At 39.1% G+C, this 18,158-nt stretch overlaps 1 protein-coding gene across 3 annotated transcripts in view; it reads right to left on the bottom strand.

Annotated features, from left to right (window-relative positions):
• Positions 1-616: 616 nt before the first annotated feature.
• HCFC2 (host cell factor C2) overlaps positions 617-18,158 on the bottom strand; it is a 74,377-nt gene continuing 56,835 nt past the window's right edge. For 2 of the 3 annotated variants that reach the window (XM_077472120.1, XM_077472122.1), the window contains one exon: positions 617-11,951. In XM_077472120.1, coding sequence (XP_077328246.1) covers positions 11,938-11,951 — 14 coding nt within the window. In that variant the 3' untranslated portion in view covers positions 617-11,937. The remainder of the gene's footprint in view (positions 11,952-18,158) is intronic. The other variant, XM_077472121.1, reaches the window with a different exon arrangement.

Here is an 18,158-nt window from a genome sequence, read left to right on the forward strand (position 1 = left end):
CTCTGTACCATAACAATAAGTGTCCCTGTGTCTGTGTTATGTAAAAAAAATCTTCCAATCTGTACCTATATGAGCTCTGCTCCTGGAATCATGTTATATCTGGTCTCCCACAGTACACAGAAATGCAATTATTTTAGTTAATATAAACTGCTAAATATCTTTTCTCATCAACAGTATATAGCAGTCTTTTAACTTCTATCAGGGTCTATTTAACGTTTGTAAGAGGAATTTTCATTCTGACGGTGGAGGAAGGGGAGGACCAGAGGAGACAGGCTCAAACAGCTTTTTTTTATACAATGCAGAGGATTAACCCCTTAGGTTCCACAGTGAGTATAAGAAGCATGCTTTACTGCATATACAGGCTGATTTTACTGTTGTGGGTTTAAATCCTTGTAATGTACACAGATCACCTAGAGAAGAATGTTTTCTTAACACAAAAGTGGAGTTTGCACATTGTTATTCCATTTCACTCCTGACAGTTTGCCTCAACAACAAAGCCAACTCTGCATAGTCCTGAATTTTATTTAGTCAATTGGGCTGCCTTGATAAAAAAAATTTATTTAATTATTATTAAATATATGATGGAAATAAAAAACAAACAATTTCAACACTGTGATCACGTAAACAATATAAAGCAAGTTTATTTAATACAATTATGGCATAATATTTCAAGCATTAACTTTGCAAATGAGTAAAAGAATCTTAAAACATTTATTGGTCATATGAAGAATAACACATCAAAATGACAACAGTATATAAATATTTGTCAGCTTGATAAAAGCATATTTTTCTCTGAAATGCATGGTCATTGAAAGTGCCAATCAGTAAATGATAATTACATATACCCTGTATAAAAAGTAAAAATAAAATGTGTAAGGCAACATACAGCAACAAGTAAGAATATGGTTTACTATATTCCTCCAAAAGACCCTGATTCAATGATCTGATGCTTACATACACTGGCTGCTTTGTAGAAGATAAAGAATTGTTCTACATATGCCCATAGCAGCAAATCATACATGAAACCCCAACTCTAACCTATTTTATAGTTTATTACAGAAAAGTTGGAACCCCCGAATTTTTATTTGTCTGCATGTCCTATTGGAGATTCCCTCTCCCTTCCTGTAAAAGTGTCAGATGGAACAGACAGTAAAAAAAAAAAAAAAACTCTCCAAAGAGTTCTAATCCTATATTATATATATATATATATATATATATATATATATATATATATATATATATATATATATATATATATATACACACACACAAACACACATACAGTGGGGATGGAAAGTATTCAGACCCCCTTACATTTTTCACTCTGTTATATTGCAGCCATTTGCTAAAATTTACGTTCATTTTTTTCCTCATTAATGTACACACGGCGCCCCATATTGACAGAAAAACACAGAATTGTTGACATTTTTGCAGATGTATTAAAAAAGAAAAACTGAAATATCACATGGTCCTAAGTATTCAGATCCTTTTGGCTCGTACACACGTTCCGATTATCGGACCACAAAAGTCGCTTTCGGACAGATCGTGCGATAATCTGATCGTTAGTACGCAGCTTTCGACAGCCGATCGCGACAGTCCGTCCAACCAAATCCGAAGGGACAAACAGGAAAACTTTGGTCGGATGACAGCCCGTCGTACGACAATCGTATAGCCAGTACAGTATGCGTCCGATAAATGTCATTCGACAAACACCACGCATGATCGGAAGCACGAAAATAAACCAGAAGGACACACAGGTCACACGTATTTGACATCATTTAAAATACGTAGCTACGCACGACGGAAGATTGTTCCAGAATCGTACGACAAAAATCTTACACACATTTTGCACTGTTGTATTCGATCTTAGTTGTATGCAACAAAATGTGAACGATCGGTCGTACGATAATCGGAACGTGTGTACGAGGCATTTGCTGTGACACTCATATATTTAACTCAGGTGCTGTCCATTTCTTCTGATCGTCCTTCAGATGGTTCTACACCTTCATTTGAGTCCAGCTGTGTTTGATTATACTGATTGGACTTGATTAGGAAAGCCACACACCTGTCTATATAAGACCTTAGAGCTCACAGTGCATGTCAGAGCAAATGAGAATCATGAGGTCAAAGGAACTGCCTGAAGAGCTCAGACACAGAATTGTGGCAAGGCACAGATCTCGCCAAGGTTACAAAAAAAATCTGCTGCACTTAAGGTTCCTAAGAGCACAGTGGCCTCCATAATTCCTAAATGGAAGACGTTTGGGACGACCAGAACCCTTCCTAGAGCTGGCCAAACTGAGCTATTGAGGGAGAAGAGCCTTGGTGAGAGAGGTAAAGAAGAAGCCAAAGATCACTGTGGCTGAGCTCCAGAGATGCAGTTGGGAGATGGGAGAAAGTTGTAGAAAGTCCACCATTACTGCAGCCCTCCACCAGTTGGGGCTTTATGGTAGAGTGACCTGACGGAAGCCTCTCCTCAGTGCAAGACACATGAAAGCCTGCATAGAGTTTGCTAAAAAAACAAAACAAAAAAAAACACCTGAAGGACTCAAAGATGGTGAGAAATAAGATGCTTTGATCTGATGAGACCAAGACAGAACTTTTTGGCCTTAATTCTAAGTGGTATGTGTGGAGAAAACCAGTCACTGCTCGTCACCTGTCCAATACAGTTCCAACAGTGAAGCATGGTGGTGGCAGCATCATGCTGTGGGGGTGTTTTTTAGCTGCAGGGACAGGACTACTGGTTACAATTAAGAGAAATATGAATGCAGCCAAGTACAGGGATATCCTGAACGAAACCTTTCTCCAGAGTGCTCAGGACCTCAGACTGGGCCGGAGGTTTACCTTCCAACAAGACAATGACCCTAAGCACACAGCTAAAATAACAAATGCGTGGCTTCACACAACTCTGTGACTGTTCTTGAATGGTCCAGCCAGAGCCCTGACTTAAACCCAATTGAGCATCTCTGGAGAGATCTAAAAATGGCTGTCCACCAACGTTTACCATCCAACCCGACAGAACTGGAGAGGATCTACAAGGAGGAGTGGCAGAGGATCCCCAAATCCAGGTGTGAAAAACTCGTTGTATCTTTCCCAAAAAGACTCATGGCTTGTATTAGATCAAAAGGGTGCTTCTAATAAATACTGAGCAAAGGGTCTGAATACTTAGGACCATGTGATAGTTCAGTGTTTCTTTTTTACTAAATCTGCAAAAATGTCAACAATTCTGTGTTTTTCTGAAACAAACTTAAATGATTTTAGCAAATGGCTGCATTATAACAAACAGTGATATATATATATATATATATATATATATATATACATACATATATACACACACACACACATACACACACACACACATACATACATATACACATACACACACACTGGAGTTTGGCTTCAACTTTCATAGCTGCTATGCTTGAATATGGTTGCAAACAACTGCAGTTTTTAAGTCAGCTACTGGATTTTTGTGTGCAAATTGAGTACAAAGGTCTACTTTGAAGAAGTAGAAGTAATAAGAAGTAATACTTTAATAAGTTCAAGACAACCATATAGACCCCTTTCACACTGAGGCTCTCTTCAATGCTCTCCCCCACCAAAAAATGTTCTCAGACTTCTGCATTAAATGGCACCCATAATACACTGAGTGTCCTGGACCAGCCACCTAAGAGAAGGGGGCATCACCACAGCAACCAGCACTCAGTGTAATGATGTAGAAGGCATCATTAGCATTGCTCTGCTGTGAAGTTCTAAAGAAGACCCGATGCATTACCTCACCAGCTTGAAGACTTCAGAGAAAGGCAAGTATAAGAAAATCTAAAACATGCTTTAGGTGAGACTGAAGCATGGAGTTAAAGTAGAACTAAAGGATTTTTTTTTTCCATTTTGGATAGAATAAGGAAGGGTTATAACCCATTATAACCCGTCAGATATTTTTTTTCCTCATCTGTGTCACATTGCGGAGATTTCCCTTCACTTTCTGTCCCATAGCCAAACAGGAAGTTAGAGGAAATCTCTGCAAATAAAGGAATTCCTTGGGGATCCCAGGGTCACCAGAACTAGTGTCCCATTACTTTTCTGGGGGCAACCCAAAATTTGTGATTTTCTTTTACTTTTAATGATAAGGGTAAGCAGCACAAATAGAGAGGGCAATTCTCCTTAATGGGGACACACAGCAATCAAAACTGACAGTTCTAATCCTTCTATCCAAAACTACAAACAAAAGTTTATCCTTTAGTTATACTTTAAGATCTACATTTACCTTAGTTCTAGGTGGAAATATAGAACAGAAACAGATCTCCAGACAAATAAACCTAGTCCCTAGCTTTCTTAAAAAAAAAAAAAAAACATGTTAAGCCCCATACACACTATCAGATTTTCTGCTGATTTTTTTCTTCAGATTTACATAACCATGTAGCGCAAGGGCCTGCCTGGTTGCATAAACATTGAAACTAAGGTTTGACCTCATATTATACGGTTTTGATAAATTTGAAGGAAAAGAAAATCTGATAGTGTGTATGGGGCTTTACTGTGTTAGTCAGTTCTCTAGTCTTCACCTAGAACTGAAATACTAAACTTTGGTGGGTGTATGCTGTGGCCCAAGTGGTGTAAGTGCAAGGATGGTCCATCAACTGATGGAGCATACCAGAGGCTTAAGAACTCTGATTTCAAAGCTTGAATGTTGATGGAGAAGGGGTTGGGAAAGAACAAGACATCCCCAGTACCAGCTTATCTCTGGAATGGTATGTTGTGGAGGGCTTAGACATCAAATTTGGGGGCTGGAATAGTTTGCTGGGCAATTATAAACCAATAAGATAAGACTTTGTTACTTGTGTCAGGTTATGTACATGGGCATGTGCATCAAAACTGCTCTTCTCTCCTTACAAGGCAGTAGGAACGCTAAAGCATCTGGGTGAGAAGTAACTTTGAATGAGCTCAAAACTATTTTTAATCCCTTTAGGCCCCAGTAACCCATAAGTGTGGTGGCAAAATGCTGGGCTTTAACGCATATATGCATCACTGGGCAGGCAATGTTTATGTTCTGGGAGTGCGCAGCTGAAAATGCCTCTTGGTTCCGAGAAGATATTGGTAGCCGGTGAGACCGGCTCCCAATCATGTGACCACTGTGATAGCCAAACACAATGGTCACATGATCGCCAATACTTTCCGCCTCCCTGAGCATTAACTTTTAAAGGGGATGTGAAGGTGGATGGGAAGGACTTAAAATAATCCTGAAAGCACATGCAGCATGCTCTTTTCTGCCCATCTACACGAGCCCTAAGGCTGGCCACAGATGGTTCAAATCTTGGCTGGTTCTGGTTTCCTTACTTCCCATGCTACTTTCTTTGATTAGACACACATCACAATCATCATCACAAACAGAAGACCACAAATTCCTAACTTTAAAATGAATTTACAACTGAAATTGCACATTGAAATGGTCAATTATCCTCTGATTTGCAGTATACATGCTTTTAGGAACTGTGTGTGTGTGTGTGTGTGTATGTGTATGTATGTGTTTAAAAACAGCAGCCACACTGATTGTACATTACAGTTAACACTGTCAGTTGCGATTGCATACCTACATAGAACACAACTACACCGTGTTACTGCATGATTACTTGATGAATAATTCCTTGACATGATTACTTAAAATTCATATGACTGGACAATTGTAAAGTGCTGTAAAATAAAAAAGCCCACATGTGTGAGCTTAATAACATTTATACAAGTGCAAAGAAAACTTGACGCTAAAACTATAGTAGCAAACAACATTCCCTCAGCATAAGGAGTAAAGATGGCTTCGTAAACACTGACACATAAGGCTCACCAGCAAGGCTTGCATTCACGACTACAGAACAGCAGCATCACTGCACACAGAAGCTGCATGATACACAATGCAACTAGTACAATATAGAAATATGTACTGCGATCACTAAGCCATTTCAACTGTAGCACTAACAACAAGAGTACAAGCTTCTGTACAGATGGAAGGAACACTGGCAATAAAACAGCAGTGAAAAGTGCATATTTAAAAAATAATAGGTCAGACATTTTTACCCGTTGAAGACGAGTCTGTAAAGCAACATGCATGAGTCCCTCTCATCCCACAGCCGTTCATATCACCTTGGTGGGCTAACGCTTTCCTATCCAGTAATGCACAGACACAAGGCAAGCATTTTGTGCATCAGTGGCGAGAGTTCCCGAATTTCCCAAGCACCTGATGCCGACCAAGTGAAAATGGGGACCCATATGAAACAACTGCCCACTTTGCTAATATTAACCTGAAAATGTTTACCATATCCACACCGGCCGGGATCTGCCAAGTCTGTCTTCAAAACCAAACCTTGAGCACATGACCTCATTTTAGCAAATCTATATTGCTATGATATATACTTTACAAATGTTTACAAAACTCGGAAGCAAAAATACATTTTCCGTAGCCAATATTAATGGCTACGTTAAAAACAATAACCTCTGTGTAAATATAAAATATACATTTTACAGACCTCACATACAAACTTTATTATTGCAGAGGAGATTTCCTATATAGTGTTCAAGATCTGCCCTAAACTAATTGTGGAGATGATACGACACGATAGTATGCATGGTAGGTGTCCAACGGAATGTCTTATGCTCAGGCATGTAAATGGAAACTAATTACGATATATAATCTATATGCCAAAATGATCCACATTAAAATCACACAAGTATCAATATACAATATTTAAATTGTGCATTTAAAATGACTTAATTTCTTAAGCTATGTAAAATTTGACTAGCAATTTTCTCCAATATAATTGTGGAATATTTGAACATCTATAGGCCTGCACATATATGGGCTTCGGTATGTGAAAAACCAGTGCGCGTACGGCTAGCGTTTAGGCTCCATTCACACCAATGCATTTTTTTCATGCTTTTTACAGAAACGCAAGACATTTTGGGTTTCCTATGGAACACTGTCACATCAATGCATTTTTGTGCCTCTGCATTTTTGGAAAGGGTCAGTGACTTTTTAAATGGAAAACTGCTTTTTTTTGGTTCAATAGACTTCAATGGAGAAGCTGCAGAAAAGCAGGTAGTGTGTCTTTACCGCAATTTGCATTTATATATCTGCCAAACAACAAATTTTCCAAAAAGAAAAGCATCAAAAACGCAAACTGCAGGAAAAAAAAACAACGTGGAAAGCACAGCAAAAAAAAAAAAAAACACTGCAGAAACGCTCAAAAGCACCATGCATAGATGTGAATTGAGCCTTATAGTATTGCAAAGCTTTCAGCAAGTTTCCAGTAGATTTGTTAAAACCTTTAGGACAAACGTCAGGAATGTTAAATAGCTCTCAAGGCAGCAAGAAGTAAACCATGGTTGGGGTGGTCAGTATCTGTGCACATTATACATGAACATTATGACATATTTACCTCTGGGTGTGCTCTCCAGCAGCAATGAGCTTCCCACATTAGTCAGGGTCCAGATTTAAAAAACAAAAAACTGCAGATTTTTTGGGGGGAGAAGAAACTTGTAAATTCTTTTCTACCAATAGCCACTACCCTGCTTTAAATTTGTAAGGTTTACTTATGCTTTAATAGTGTGCTTACCGTCTCATTGAACAAGCTGCTAGTAGGCTTCGGGAGGATTTTAACTAGATTAAAGTGGTTCTAAAGTCAGAAGGTTTTTTTACCTTAATGCACTGTATGCATTAAGGTAAAAAAAACCTTCTGTGTGCACTCTCCCTTACCAGAGCACTGTGCACGAGAACAGGATTGCTGCGCTCGCTCTCATCAGTGGCTCAGACATTGGCACTGGCTCCTGCTGCTGTCAATCATAGTAAATCACAGCAGAAATCCAGGGGCTGAGCCGATCCACACTGTGTGTATCAATGTACACACTTAGGAGCCGCTTAGGAGCATGCCTGCATGAGTGCCCACATAGCAAGCTGCTTCCTATGGGGGCACTCAGCAGGGGGGGGGAGGACCCTGGAGCGCCAGCAGGGAACCAGAGAAGAGGCGGATTGAGGTTGCTTTGTGCAGCCAAGTATAACATGTTTTTCTTTTTGACTTTTCCACTTACAACAACTTTAAAGTAGTGCTGAAGCATACTATAACATGCTTTCTGCTCGTTTAGTAGGCACGTACATTAAAGTGTTTTTTCTTAAATTATAAAATGTATTATGCTTGCCTGCTCTGTGCAATGGCAGAGTAACTCCAAACTGCCACTTCTGGGGTCCCTCAGCAGTGCTCTCAGCTCCCCCTCTTCTTTGTGCCCCCATAGCAAGCCGCTTGCCATGAGGGCACATCTGCAGGCTTGCCCCCACCTGTGTGCGTGTCCATAAACACGTGCAGCCCAGCTCTGCCCCACCCCCGCTTCCCGGTGAGGGGGTAATAAAATGACTGGGACATTTTTTATTTAATGCAAGAAATGCATTGAGGTGAAATATGCCCTGTCTTTAGAACCACTATATTTACCCCCAAACTGAAGCTCAAGGTTGGTTCTAAAAGTTTTAACAAATCTGCTTGAAGCTTGCTGAATACTTGTCTAGTACATACAGGCTTCAGCTTGTATAAAAGCAATTAGGCTACCTGCAGATTTCCAGATTGTGACCAGCAATGACTGTCTACCTCTCTCTAAGATGAGCTATGGGTGAAAAGTGAGTGCAGTGATGCATCTGAAATGCTAAGCAGCATTTTTTTAAAGGAGTGGTGGTACTTCAAATAATGAGGAAAAATCCAAAAACAAATTCCAAGTGTTTCATATTACTGGTTACCAAGATAAATAAGGAAAGAAAAAGCCTTTCCACATGAAAGATGCACACTCTCTCCAAAATACTGGCATGGAAATCCACTATTTTGCCTTCTTTCTATACAATTATAACTTTCTCTGTCATTAACAATTATCAGAAACTATGCATTATCTATACTTGTATAAAAAGCATGTTATAGAATTAAGTATGTATTTAGAAGTAAAGAAGTAGAAATATATAATCCATAATGCCACAAATTTAATGCACTTGTATTTTCAGAATGAGGGACATATTGCTATACAATTTTACGATTTATTTCCTAGCACTATCTATATCTTACTTTTTTTAAATGGCCCTATCATAATATATGCTGGGGAAGAGGGGGGGGGGGGGGTAACATTTTGATTTCATATTAGGTTTACTTACAGTAACTACATCTGTAATTCACAAATACTGCTAAAATTTTCAAGTATAATAACTTAGAGCTCATACACACAGGTGGCAAATCAAGCTGCTTCTTGGCGGGCATACAACCCATATTTACATATTAATGGATCATGCACTGCTGTGCACTTTGGCAGACAGAAGAAATCACCTCTGTACTAATTGTGTCCTGTGGAATTCATGGCAGCACTGACCTGTCCTATGTATTACAGCATGAGCAGGCATGTCAAACTCAGATAAAACAGTCGGTTCACACTGCAGCGATGCAGGAACCCTGCAAATTCAGTACGGGTTCCTGCATTGCGTGTCTCCCACAGGCAGTTCATGCTGCCCTATGCGAACCACTGATAGTGTCACTATAAAGTTAATGACACCCCCAGATCGGCTCACATATCTGAGTGTGAACTGTCAATTCGGAAATGAATTAGATCACATGGATGTGAACACCCATGTGATCTGATTCTGGTGCCGACCAAAAAAAAGGGGTCCTGCACGAGTTTGTTTCTGAATGCGATGCAAATTCAGCCATACAATCTATATGGCTGAATTTGCATCGCACAAACATTGCATGTGATTCGCATAGCAGTGCGAATCACATACAATGTCTGACATTGCAGCAGTGGGAACCGGCACTTTAATTTTTAAAGTGGCCCGCACCTACTTAAAGGATGAGTTCACCGCTGGAATAGGTGTAACTTATTCCAGCAATCTCTCTCATCTGTGATCTGGCAGAGATTCTTTCTCCCTCCCACATTCAAAATCTGCCCACACAATTCATTCACAGAGATCTGTAAATGAAGAAACTACAAGCCCTGTCTGCCACTGCGGCAGACAAATGTCTTATTGGACTGCAAGGGCATGGATGAGTACCCTCATAGTCCATTGATTCCTACTTCAGCTTCTATCAGCCTGTGCAGAGGTATGGACAAGAAAGTTGAGGACATGTCTGCAGGAGCTCCACCATGTACTCATTATCCACTGATTGTGGGTGCAATGCTTTGAAGGCTCCTGTAGAAAAAAAGAATAAATGCTATTTTTTTTTTTGTTCTGCAAAAATATGTGCATTTATTATTTTTTCCTGAAAGGTGAACTTGGCCTTAACTCCAGAACACCATTCTTATACCTCAAAACCTAACATTACAGTAAACATTTACATTTATAATATTTAATCACAGAGAAGAGGGCCATATGAAAGTATTACACTACAAAGTTACCTAAAGAAGTGTAACCTATAAACTGAAAACAGCTGGAGGTGCATTCATTTAGTAGTTTTATTTTGAATGTTAGACTAATGAGGGCTGCATGCAGCCAATAATAAAGTTTGACATGCCTGACCTAGAGAAAATGAGCATTAGATATACCCCAACATGGGTCAGTACTGTCAACTTTAGTAGATATCAAGCTGCGTCTGTGAAAAACATGTATATGGACGTAAAGTTACAAGCGGTTGTGGTACGCTGATAGCGCTAAAGCACCTCTGGTGAATATAGCATTCCTCATAGTGAGCAAAACCCACTTTACTGCATTTTTCTAGAACAGACATGTTTTTCCTTGAAATATTCACTTAAAAATGTGCTTCGTCTGACAAAAAGGTACTGCTGGGCAGTGTAGTTTGCTAAGCAAATCGATCCACTAACCTTAGTTAATAGACGGCCTACCTGGATTACATAGGACATCGGTTTATTCACTGACGTGATCAGTTTTGATACAACAATTAAACTGCTTCCAACAAGATACTACTCAGTATAAATGGGTTTTCCAGAAAAACTGAAAAAGTGTTAACACTTGCTTCTAACTTCCCTGAAAATTCCCCAAGAAAGCCCCTGTTTTACTGGGATATGGAGATGCAAGTTCAGAGTCCATTGGCACCAGCCATTCAGAAATGTAAAGTAAACACAATCTTGTGTAAATGGGCTGGTCTCCTAACACATGGATACTACAATGGATCACACTGGGGTTTTCCTGGGATCTGTCTGGGATGAAGCATTAGAAATTCTAATTTTGGTTGGAGACCCCTTTAAACTGCACAATCCAGTAAAAGCCTAGTTAAGAACATTGGTTTGATGGTTTTGTCTGTACAACTCCCAGAATAATTTGGTATACTTAATGGGCAGACTGATGCTCTATAAATTTACCGCTATATAAAATTTACCAACGTTTCTTTTTGCATACAACTTATTTGATAAAAAAAAGGCTATTTGAAAAGTGCAAGTTATTTAACAGACACTCTTCTAGAAAAGTAAAATGCCTCAATGAACTTTATATAATCCCCCTTGCACATTCCTTAATGATTCCATGCTGAAGTATAGGCACGGAGCCCCTGCAGTCAGGGAAGTGCATTGTGCCTAAAGTATTGCACTGTAACCATCGATCCATCCCTTTTACTCTATTTTATTGCTTAAAACTAGATACTGACAAATACACTTAAGTGGTACAAAAAAAAAAAAAAATGGAAGCCAAAGCCAGTTTCCAGCACAAAGAAACTGTACTGTGTAGTTCCACCTGAGTATGTCACTAATCCTTTGCAAAAACACATGAATAAAAGTATATATTTATATATGTATCGCTTTACAACAGGTAGCATAATGTAAAAATAAACATTCTGAGATTTACAAAATATTACAAAAAGTAAAACATATAGCTACACTTAGTACACGCTGAAAATGATTCCTTTTCAGTTACATTAGTGGCAAACATCCATTGGAAGTGGCACTTTGCTGCTTAATCTTGTCAAGGCGCTTCCACAAGGCTTTTCACGTTTTCTCTGCTGTAAAAAACCATAATGTATTAATAAATATAAATAATAAAATATATATATATATATACACACACATATAGTTCATAGTTAGTATGGTTGAATAAAGACACCAGCCCATCCAGTTCAACCTGAGTGAGTGTCTACAATTGTCCCTATCCCTGTACATTGCACACTCTCATCGGTCCCTACCCTCAAGGAGCCCACAATCCAAGGTCCCCATTCATATACTAGGGCCACTTTTGGACAGAAGCCAATTAACCTACCTGCATGTCTTTGGATTGTGGGAGGAAACCGGGAGTACCCGGAGGAAACCCACACAGGCACAGGGAGAACATGCAAACTCCAGGCAGGTAGTGTCCTGGTTGGGATTTGAACCAGCGACCCTTCTTATTGCTAGGTGAGAGTGCTAACCACTACACCACTGTGCCACACACATGTGTATATGTATATATATCTATATATATATATATATATATATATAGATATATATATACACACACACACACACACACATATACACATATATATATATATATATATATATAAAATCAGCACAGTAATTTCCTGATTTCCATGGTGTCCTTTAATTCAAACCCAGATGTTTATTTCTGTAGCCTAACAGACATCATCCCCTCCCCCCCCCCCCCCCCAAACAAGTGACTGTTAATTTTGGCCATCTGAAAAAAAAAAAAAAATGTTGGATCTATTTTTAGCGGAGATCAGTGAAATTTTAAAATTGAAGACAGGCAGATAAAATCCATTCCCAAGCCCCATCTCCAGCCCCCTCCCCCGACATTTTTTTTTTTCAAAGTGACTGCTAATTTTAGCCTCAGGTCAGTGAGAAACAAGCAAATACAATACACCTCCCCCCCCCCCCCCCATACACCTCTATGCAGTGAAATGTAGGGATTCACTCTTCAGCAGTCATACATTGGGATAAACATCATGGGAAGATTAACACTTTGTTGGCATTTTTTCTGCAATGCAGTGCTGCTGGCTGGCAGGAAATCTGCTGAACAAACAATCTGCAGCAGTGTGGTAAAGCGCGGTGCACCCAACTGCCACTGATGACATCAGAGTGGCAGAGATTTCTGAGCTGAGTTAAACAACCTGAGTGTTGGCTGTGTGTCAGTTTGAGCTTGACTCTTGAGAACACACCTGTGTGATCTGTTCTGGGGATGCTCATTCGATTTAATAGGCAAATATTTAGATATCTTTGTGTCTAGCTAAGCAAATACTTTTATCTTAATTTCTTTGTCACTTTTCTATATTATTTGTGACAAATTTGGAAAATTATCCTTGCCATTTTCTGCTTTCTGCACCCGGCATTTGGTGTAGAATTTGTTCATGCCCAGCCATTGTACACCAGAAGATATTCTGGCATTCCATGGCATGTTTGAGCAATATATAAATTTAAGGGCCTATGTGCATAGTTGCCAACATTTAAAAAATATTTTCAGGAACGCTTTTTTTTTTTTTTTATCAGTGGTATATTTAGAGTAGCTGACATCCCCCTATGTTCCTCTATACATCACAGTAGTAATCGCAAAATTAAATGAGCACAATTCTGACATGCATTTCTCACGCTTACAGTGGCTATAAAAAAGTCTACACACCCCTGTTAAAATGTCAGGTTTCTGGGTTGTAAAAAAAATGAGACAAAGATAAATCATTTCAGAACTTTTTCTAACTTTAATGTGACCTCTAAACTGTACAACTGAAAAACAAACTGAAATCTTTTAGGAGGTTTAAAAAAAAAAAAAAAATACTGTGGTTGTATGTGTGCACACTCTATTATAACTTTAGTCAGGAGATGGGTACAAAAAAAATTCCAAGGCATTAGATATACCATGGAACACAATGAAGACAGTCATTATCAAGTGGAGAAAATATGGCACAACAGAGACATTACTAACCAAGAACTGGACGTTCCTCCAAAATTAATGAAAAGACGAGAAGAAAACTGGTCTGGGATGCTACCAAGAGGCCTACAGCAACATAAAGGAGCTGCAGGAATATCTGTCAAGTACTGGCTGTTTGGTACATATGACAACAATCTCCCACATTCTTCATATGTCTAGGCCATGGAGTAGTGTCAACACGAAAGAAAAACATCCAAACCCGGCTAAATTTTGCAAAAACACATCTGAAGTCACCCAAAAGAATGTGGGAAAATGTGTTATGTTCTGATGAAACCAAGGTTGAACTTTTTGGCCCTAAATTCCAAAAGATATGTTTGGTGCAAAAACAACATTGCACCTCACCAAAAGAACACCATGCCGACAGTGAAGCATGATGGTGGCAGTATCATGCTTTGGGGCCGTTTTTCTTCAGCTGGAACAGGGGCCTTAGTCAAGGTAGAGGGAATTATGAAAAGTTTCAAATACCAGTCAATATTGGCACAAAACCCATCAGGCTTCTGCTAGAAAGCTGAACATGAAGAGGAACTTCATCTTTCAGCATGAAAACGACCCAAAGCATACATCCAAATCAACAAAGGAATGGCTGCACCAGAGGAAGATTAAAGTTTTGGAATGACCCAGCCAGAGCCCAGATCTGAATTCGATTGATAATCTGTGGAGTGATGTGAAGAAGGCTGTGCATAGGAAATGTCCTTGCAATCTGAAAGATTTGGAGTGTTTTTGTAAAGAAGAGGGGGCAAATAGTGACAAGCCAAGATGTGCCATGCTGATAGACTCATACCCAAAAAGACTGACTGCTGTAATAAAATCAAAAGGTGCTTCAACAAAGTATTAGTTTAAGGGTGTGCACACTTATGCAACCATATTATTTAAGTTATTTTAGTTTTACTTCCCTCCACCTAAAATATTTCAGTTTGTTGTTAAACTGAGTTGTACAGTTTATAGGTCATTAAAAGGTGGAAAAAGTTCTGAAATGATTTATCTTTGTTTCATTTTTTACATCACTGAAACCTGTCATTTAAACAGTGGTGTGTAGACTTTTTATATCTACTGTACATGTAAATATCGGCATCTTTTTGCTAGAAAATTACTTTAAAACGCCGCCCCCACCCCCAACATTATATACATTTTTTGCAGCAAAGGCCATGGTGGTTTTTTACGTCACACACGATATTTGTGCAGCCATTTTTTTAAATGCAATTTATTTAATTTATTTTAAAATGAATTTGCATGCACAGAAACACAATATAATACCTATTTTTGCTAAAATATAAAAGATGATGTTGCACAGAATAAAAAGATACATAGGTAAATGAAAATAAAAAAAGATACCAAACATGTCATGCTTTAAAAACTGCACACGTCTGTGGAATGAAAATTTTTAACTAGATGGTACATAGTCCCCAAAACCTTAAATAAACTTTTCCCACAGAGCTCCTCATTGTGCTGGAGATGCCAGAGGGAGGAAGGCTCAATGCTCCACATCGTCTGGTCCTGTGAAAGTCTCAAAGAGATCTAATTTCGGGTTAAATATCGGATCTTGAATTTACATTCAGATGCCGGACGACAATGCCGCCTTTCTGTTACATCTAACCCCAAATGTCACTGAAACGCTACAAGTGCTCCCTATTGTTACATGTGCCTAATGCAGCCAAGGCATGCATTCCATTATTTTGGAAGCAAGCAGTATCCTCCTCCCACTAGGTTCTCCAAGACAAACTAATTTAAACTGATGGAACCTATAGCGATGACGCACCACAAGGAGGAACAAAGGAGCGACAATGGAATCTCTTGCAGAGGTTCAAATGGAGAAGCCTGCAAAACAGACAACACCAAGTTAAAGTCTGATGGAGACAACGGGGGCCGCGCAGGCATCCTGCACAAAGGTTTTCAACAAAAAATGAGACATGGTAGGAGCCAGAAACATTCCCCACACCAGACTGCAGAAAAGCCAAAATGCACCTAACAACATACTGTTGAGGATGAAACTTACAAGCCTCACACCAGGCGAAGTAAGCCTTCCATGTACAATAGGGTGTTTCAATTTTCCAAAGATGTGATTTTCATATGACTTTGCTTACGCCCCAAGTCTCAGTGATGTAAAAGATATATATGCCAAATTTCAAGAAGATTGGATAATATTTAGGGGTTGCACACATTGATCACTTTTATCAAAGCAAAGTCTGTGGGCTTCACTTGATAAAAAGCCATACATATACAACAATGCTGGATGAAGAAAGTCCTATTCAAGGCTTTCTAGAAGAACAACGAGTGAAAATGGTTAACTACATCCAAAATGTTTTAAAAGACAGAAGTCATCCAAGAGAAAACTACAAAGAATTATTACAACATATTGATCACTTTTATCAAAGCAAAGTCTGTGGGCTTCACTTGATAAGAAGTCATATACAACAATGCTGGATGAAGAAAGTCCCGTTCAAGGCTTTCTAGAAGAACAATGAGTAAAAATGGTTAACTACATCCAAAATGTTCTAAAAGACTGAAGTCATCCAAGAGAAAACTACAAAGAATTATTACAACTCTCACTCCTGTACCTAGGAGGTTGGTCTAAAAACAACTTCAGTTTCAGGATCTCAGGGATACGGCATCAAGCAAGGTGGATGGAAAAGGCAATATATGCACTTAAAATTGTCCTCTTCACTAAACAGTGAAACAGTAAACATTCCTCAATGACAATTGGAAGGAATGAAACGGGTTGCACATTTTGTCAGCCTCATATATGTTCGCTTTTGGCATGTGGCAATTGTAAGTCTATGGCTCCAAAGATTGATTTGGATATGCTACAGCTTTTGAGCACTTACCCAGATGCAGACGTCAAAAAATGTGCTCTCACAGTTGCTAAGAGACACCTTTGGTATCTGTCAGAAACAAACGTACGATTGGCTTTTTGGACGAACGTATTACTAAGGCTGTTAAGGAAAATATGACTAAAAGTTTAGAAACCAAATCTGCAAAGAAAAACGAATTGAAACGATTAGAGGGTAAAAACATGGTTTTTGAAGGAAAAGACCTGAGCCATTTCGTTACTAATAAAACAAAGACGTTCTTAGAATTGTTTGGGATCCACGGCGTGACAGAATACAAGGGATTGCATCGTTTAAAGTTGATTACTATAACACATATTTTTCCTATCATATTACCTATTAATCTTAGTGTATCGTTTTAATAGTATTTTAAGTTTGCGATTTCTAGTTCTAACAATAAAAGTAATTAACATTGAAAAAAATTTTTTTGCCTACTTTTACAAAACAGATCAAGTGTGCAACCTCTAAATATTGTCCAATCTTCTTGAAATTTAGCATATATATCTTTAAGCAAAGTCTGAAAAAATATTAGTTTTTTTTTCCATTAAAAAATAAAACACCATAATGTACAATGGTACACCCACCTGGAGGTCAATTTATAGCCTTAAGGAGGGTAGGGATAGACAGAAACACCCCTATCCCTCAGAATTTGGGTTTAAACAGCCATGCTGTTCAAGCCAGCGACCATAAAGCAGGATGGAAGATTGGACACTGCAACAGTAAATCTGGTCAATCTGGAAGAGTCAGTAGCTTGTCTTTCGAGATTTATGTCTGCATTATTTTTGGCCAGGCAGGCACTAATGCCAGAATGCCCTCCACAATAGGCGAGGAAGCTGCAGTGAAGGGAAGGCATAGATCAGGGAAAACTGATCCTAAGTCACAAGGGTATCTCTTGCTTGAGAATCCCTGGTATGGCAAACAAATCCGTCTAGTTGGATGTCAAGACCTCCAAATCTGGCACCGCTACCACAGTCAAATCTTTGCAAACACTTTCAGGTCAGGTGGTCATTCTCCTGGTTAATCTATTGATTGATAAGAAAATTCTCCCGCCAATTTTCCATGCCAGTAATGTGCATAGCGAGAGGGCTGGAACATTCTGCCCAAGAGAAGATCAGGTCTGCGACTTCAGGTCCCTTCCTTGACAGTCAATGCATGCAGTCATGGCATTGTCCAACTGCACCCTGGTGGGAAACCCCTGAAGGTAGAAGGTTGGAGATAGGTTCTCCATAACTCCTTCCTGGCACAACAGGCTGACAAGCATCATCATGATCTTTCAAATCATTGGAAGGAGGGATTTCCCAGTATTCAGCATCTGTGTGGATATCCACCAGTCCAGAGTCAGCCTGTTTTTGCAATCAGATGCATATGTAGATTCAAGGACTCCTGATGTCTATCCCATACTGGCAGAATACCAAACTGTAGAGCTCAGGAATGAGACTGGGCATAGGGGATTGCATCAAAGGCAGCTA

This window comes from Lithobates pipiens, unplaced genomic scaffold (assembly GCF_037356315.1).
Source record: "Lithobates pipiens isolate NorthernLeopardFrog02 unplaced genomic scaffold, aLitPip1_a1.2 Scaffold_8, whole genome shotgun sequence".
Classification (NCBI taxonomy): domain Eukaryota; kingdom Metazoa; phylum Chordata; class Amphibia; order Anura; family Ranidae; genus Lithobates; species Lithobates pipiens.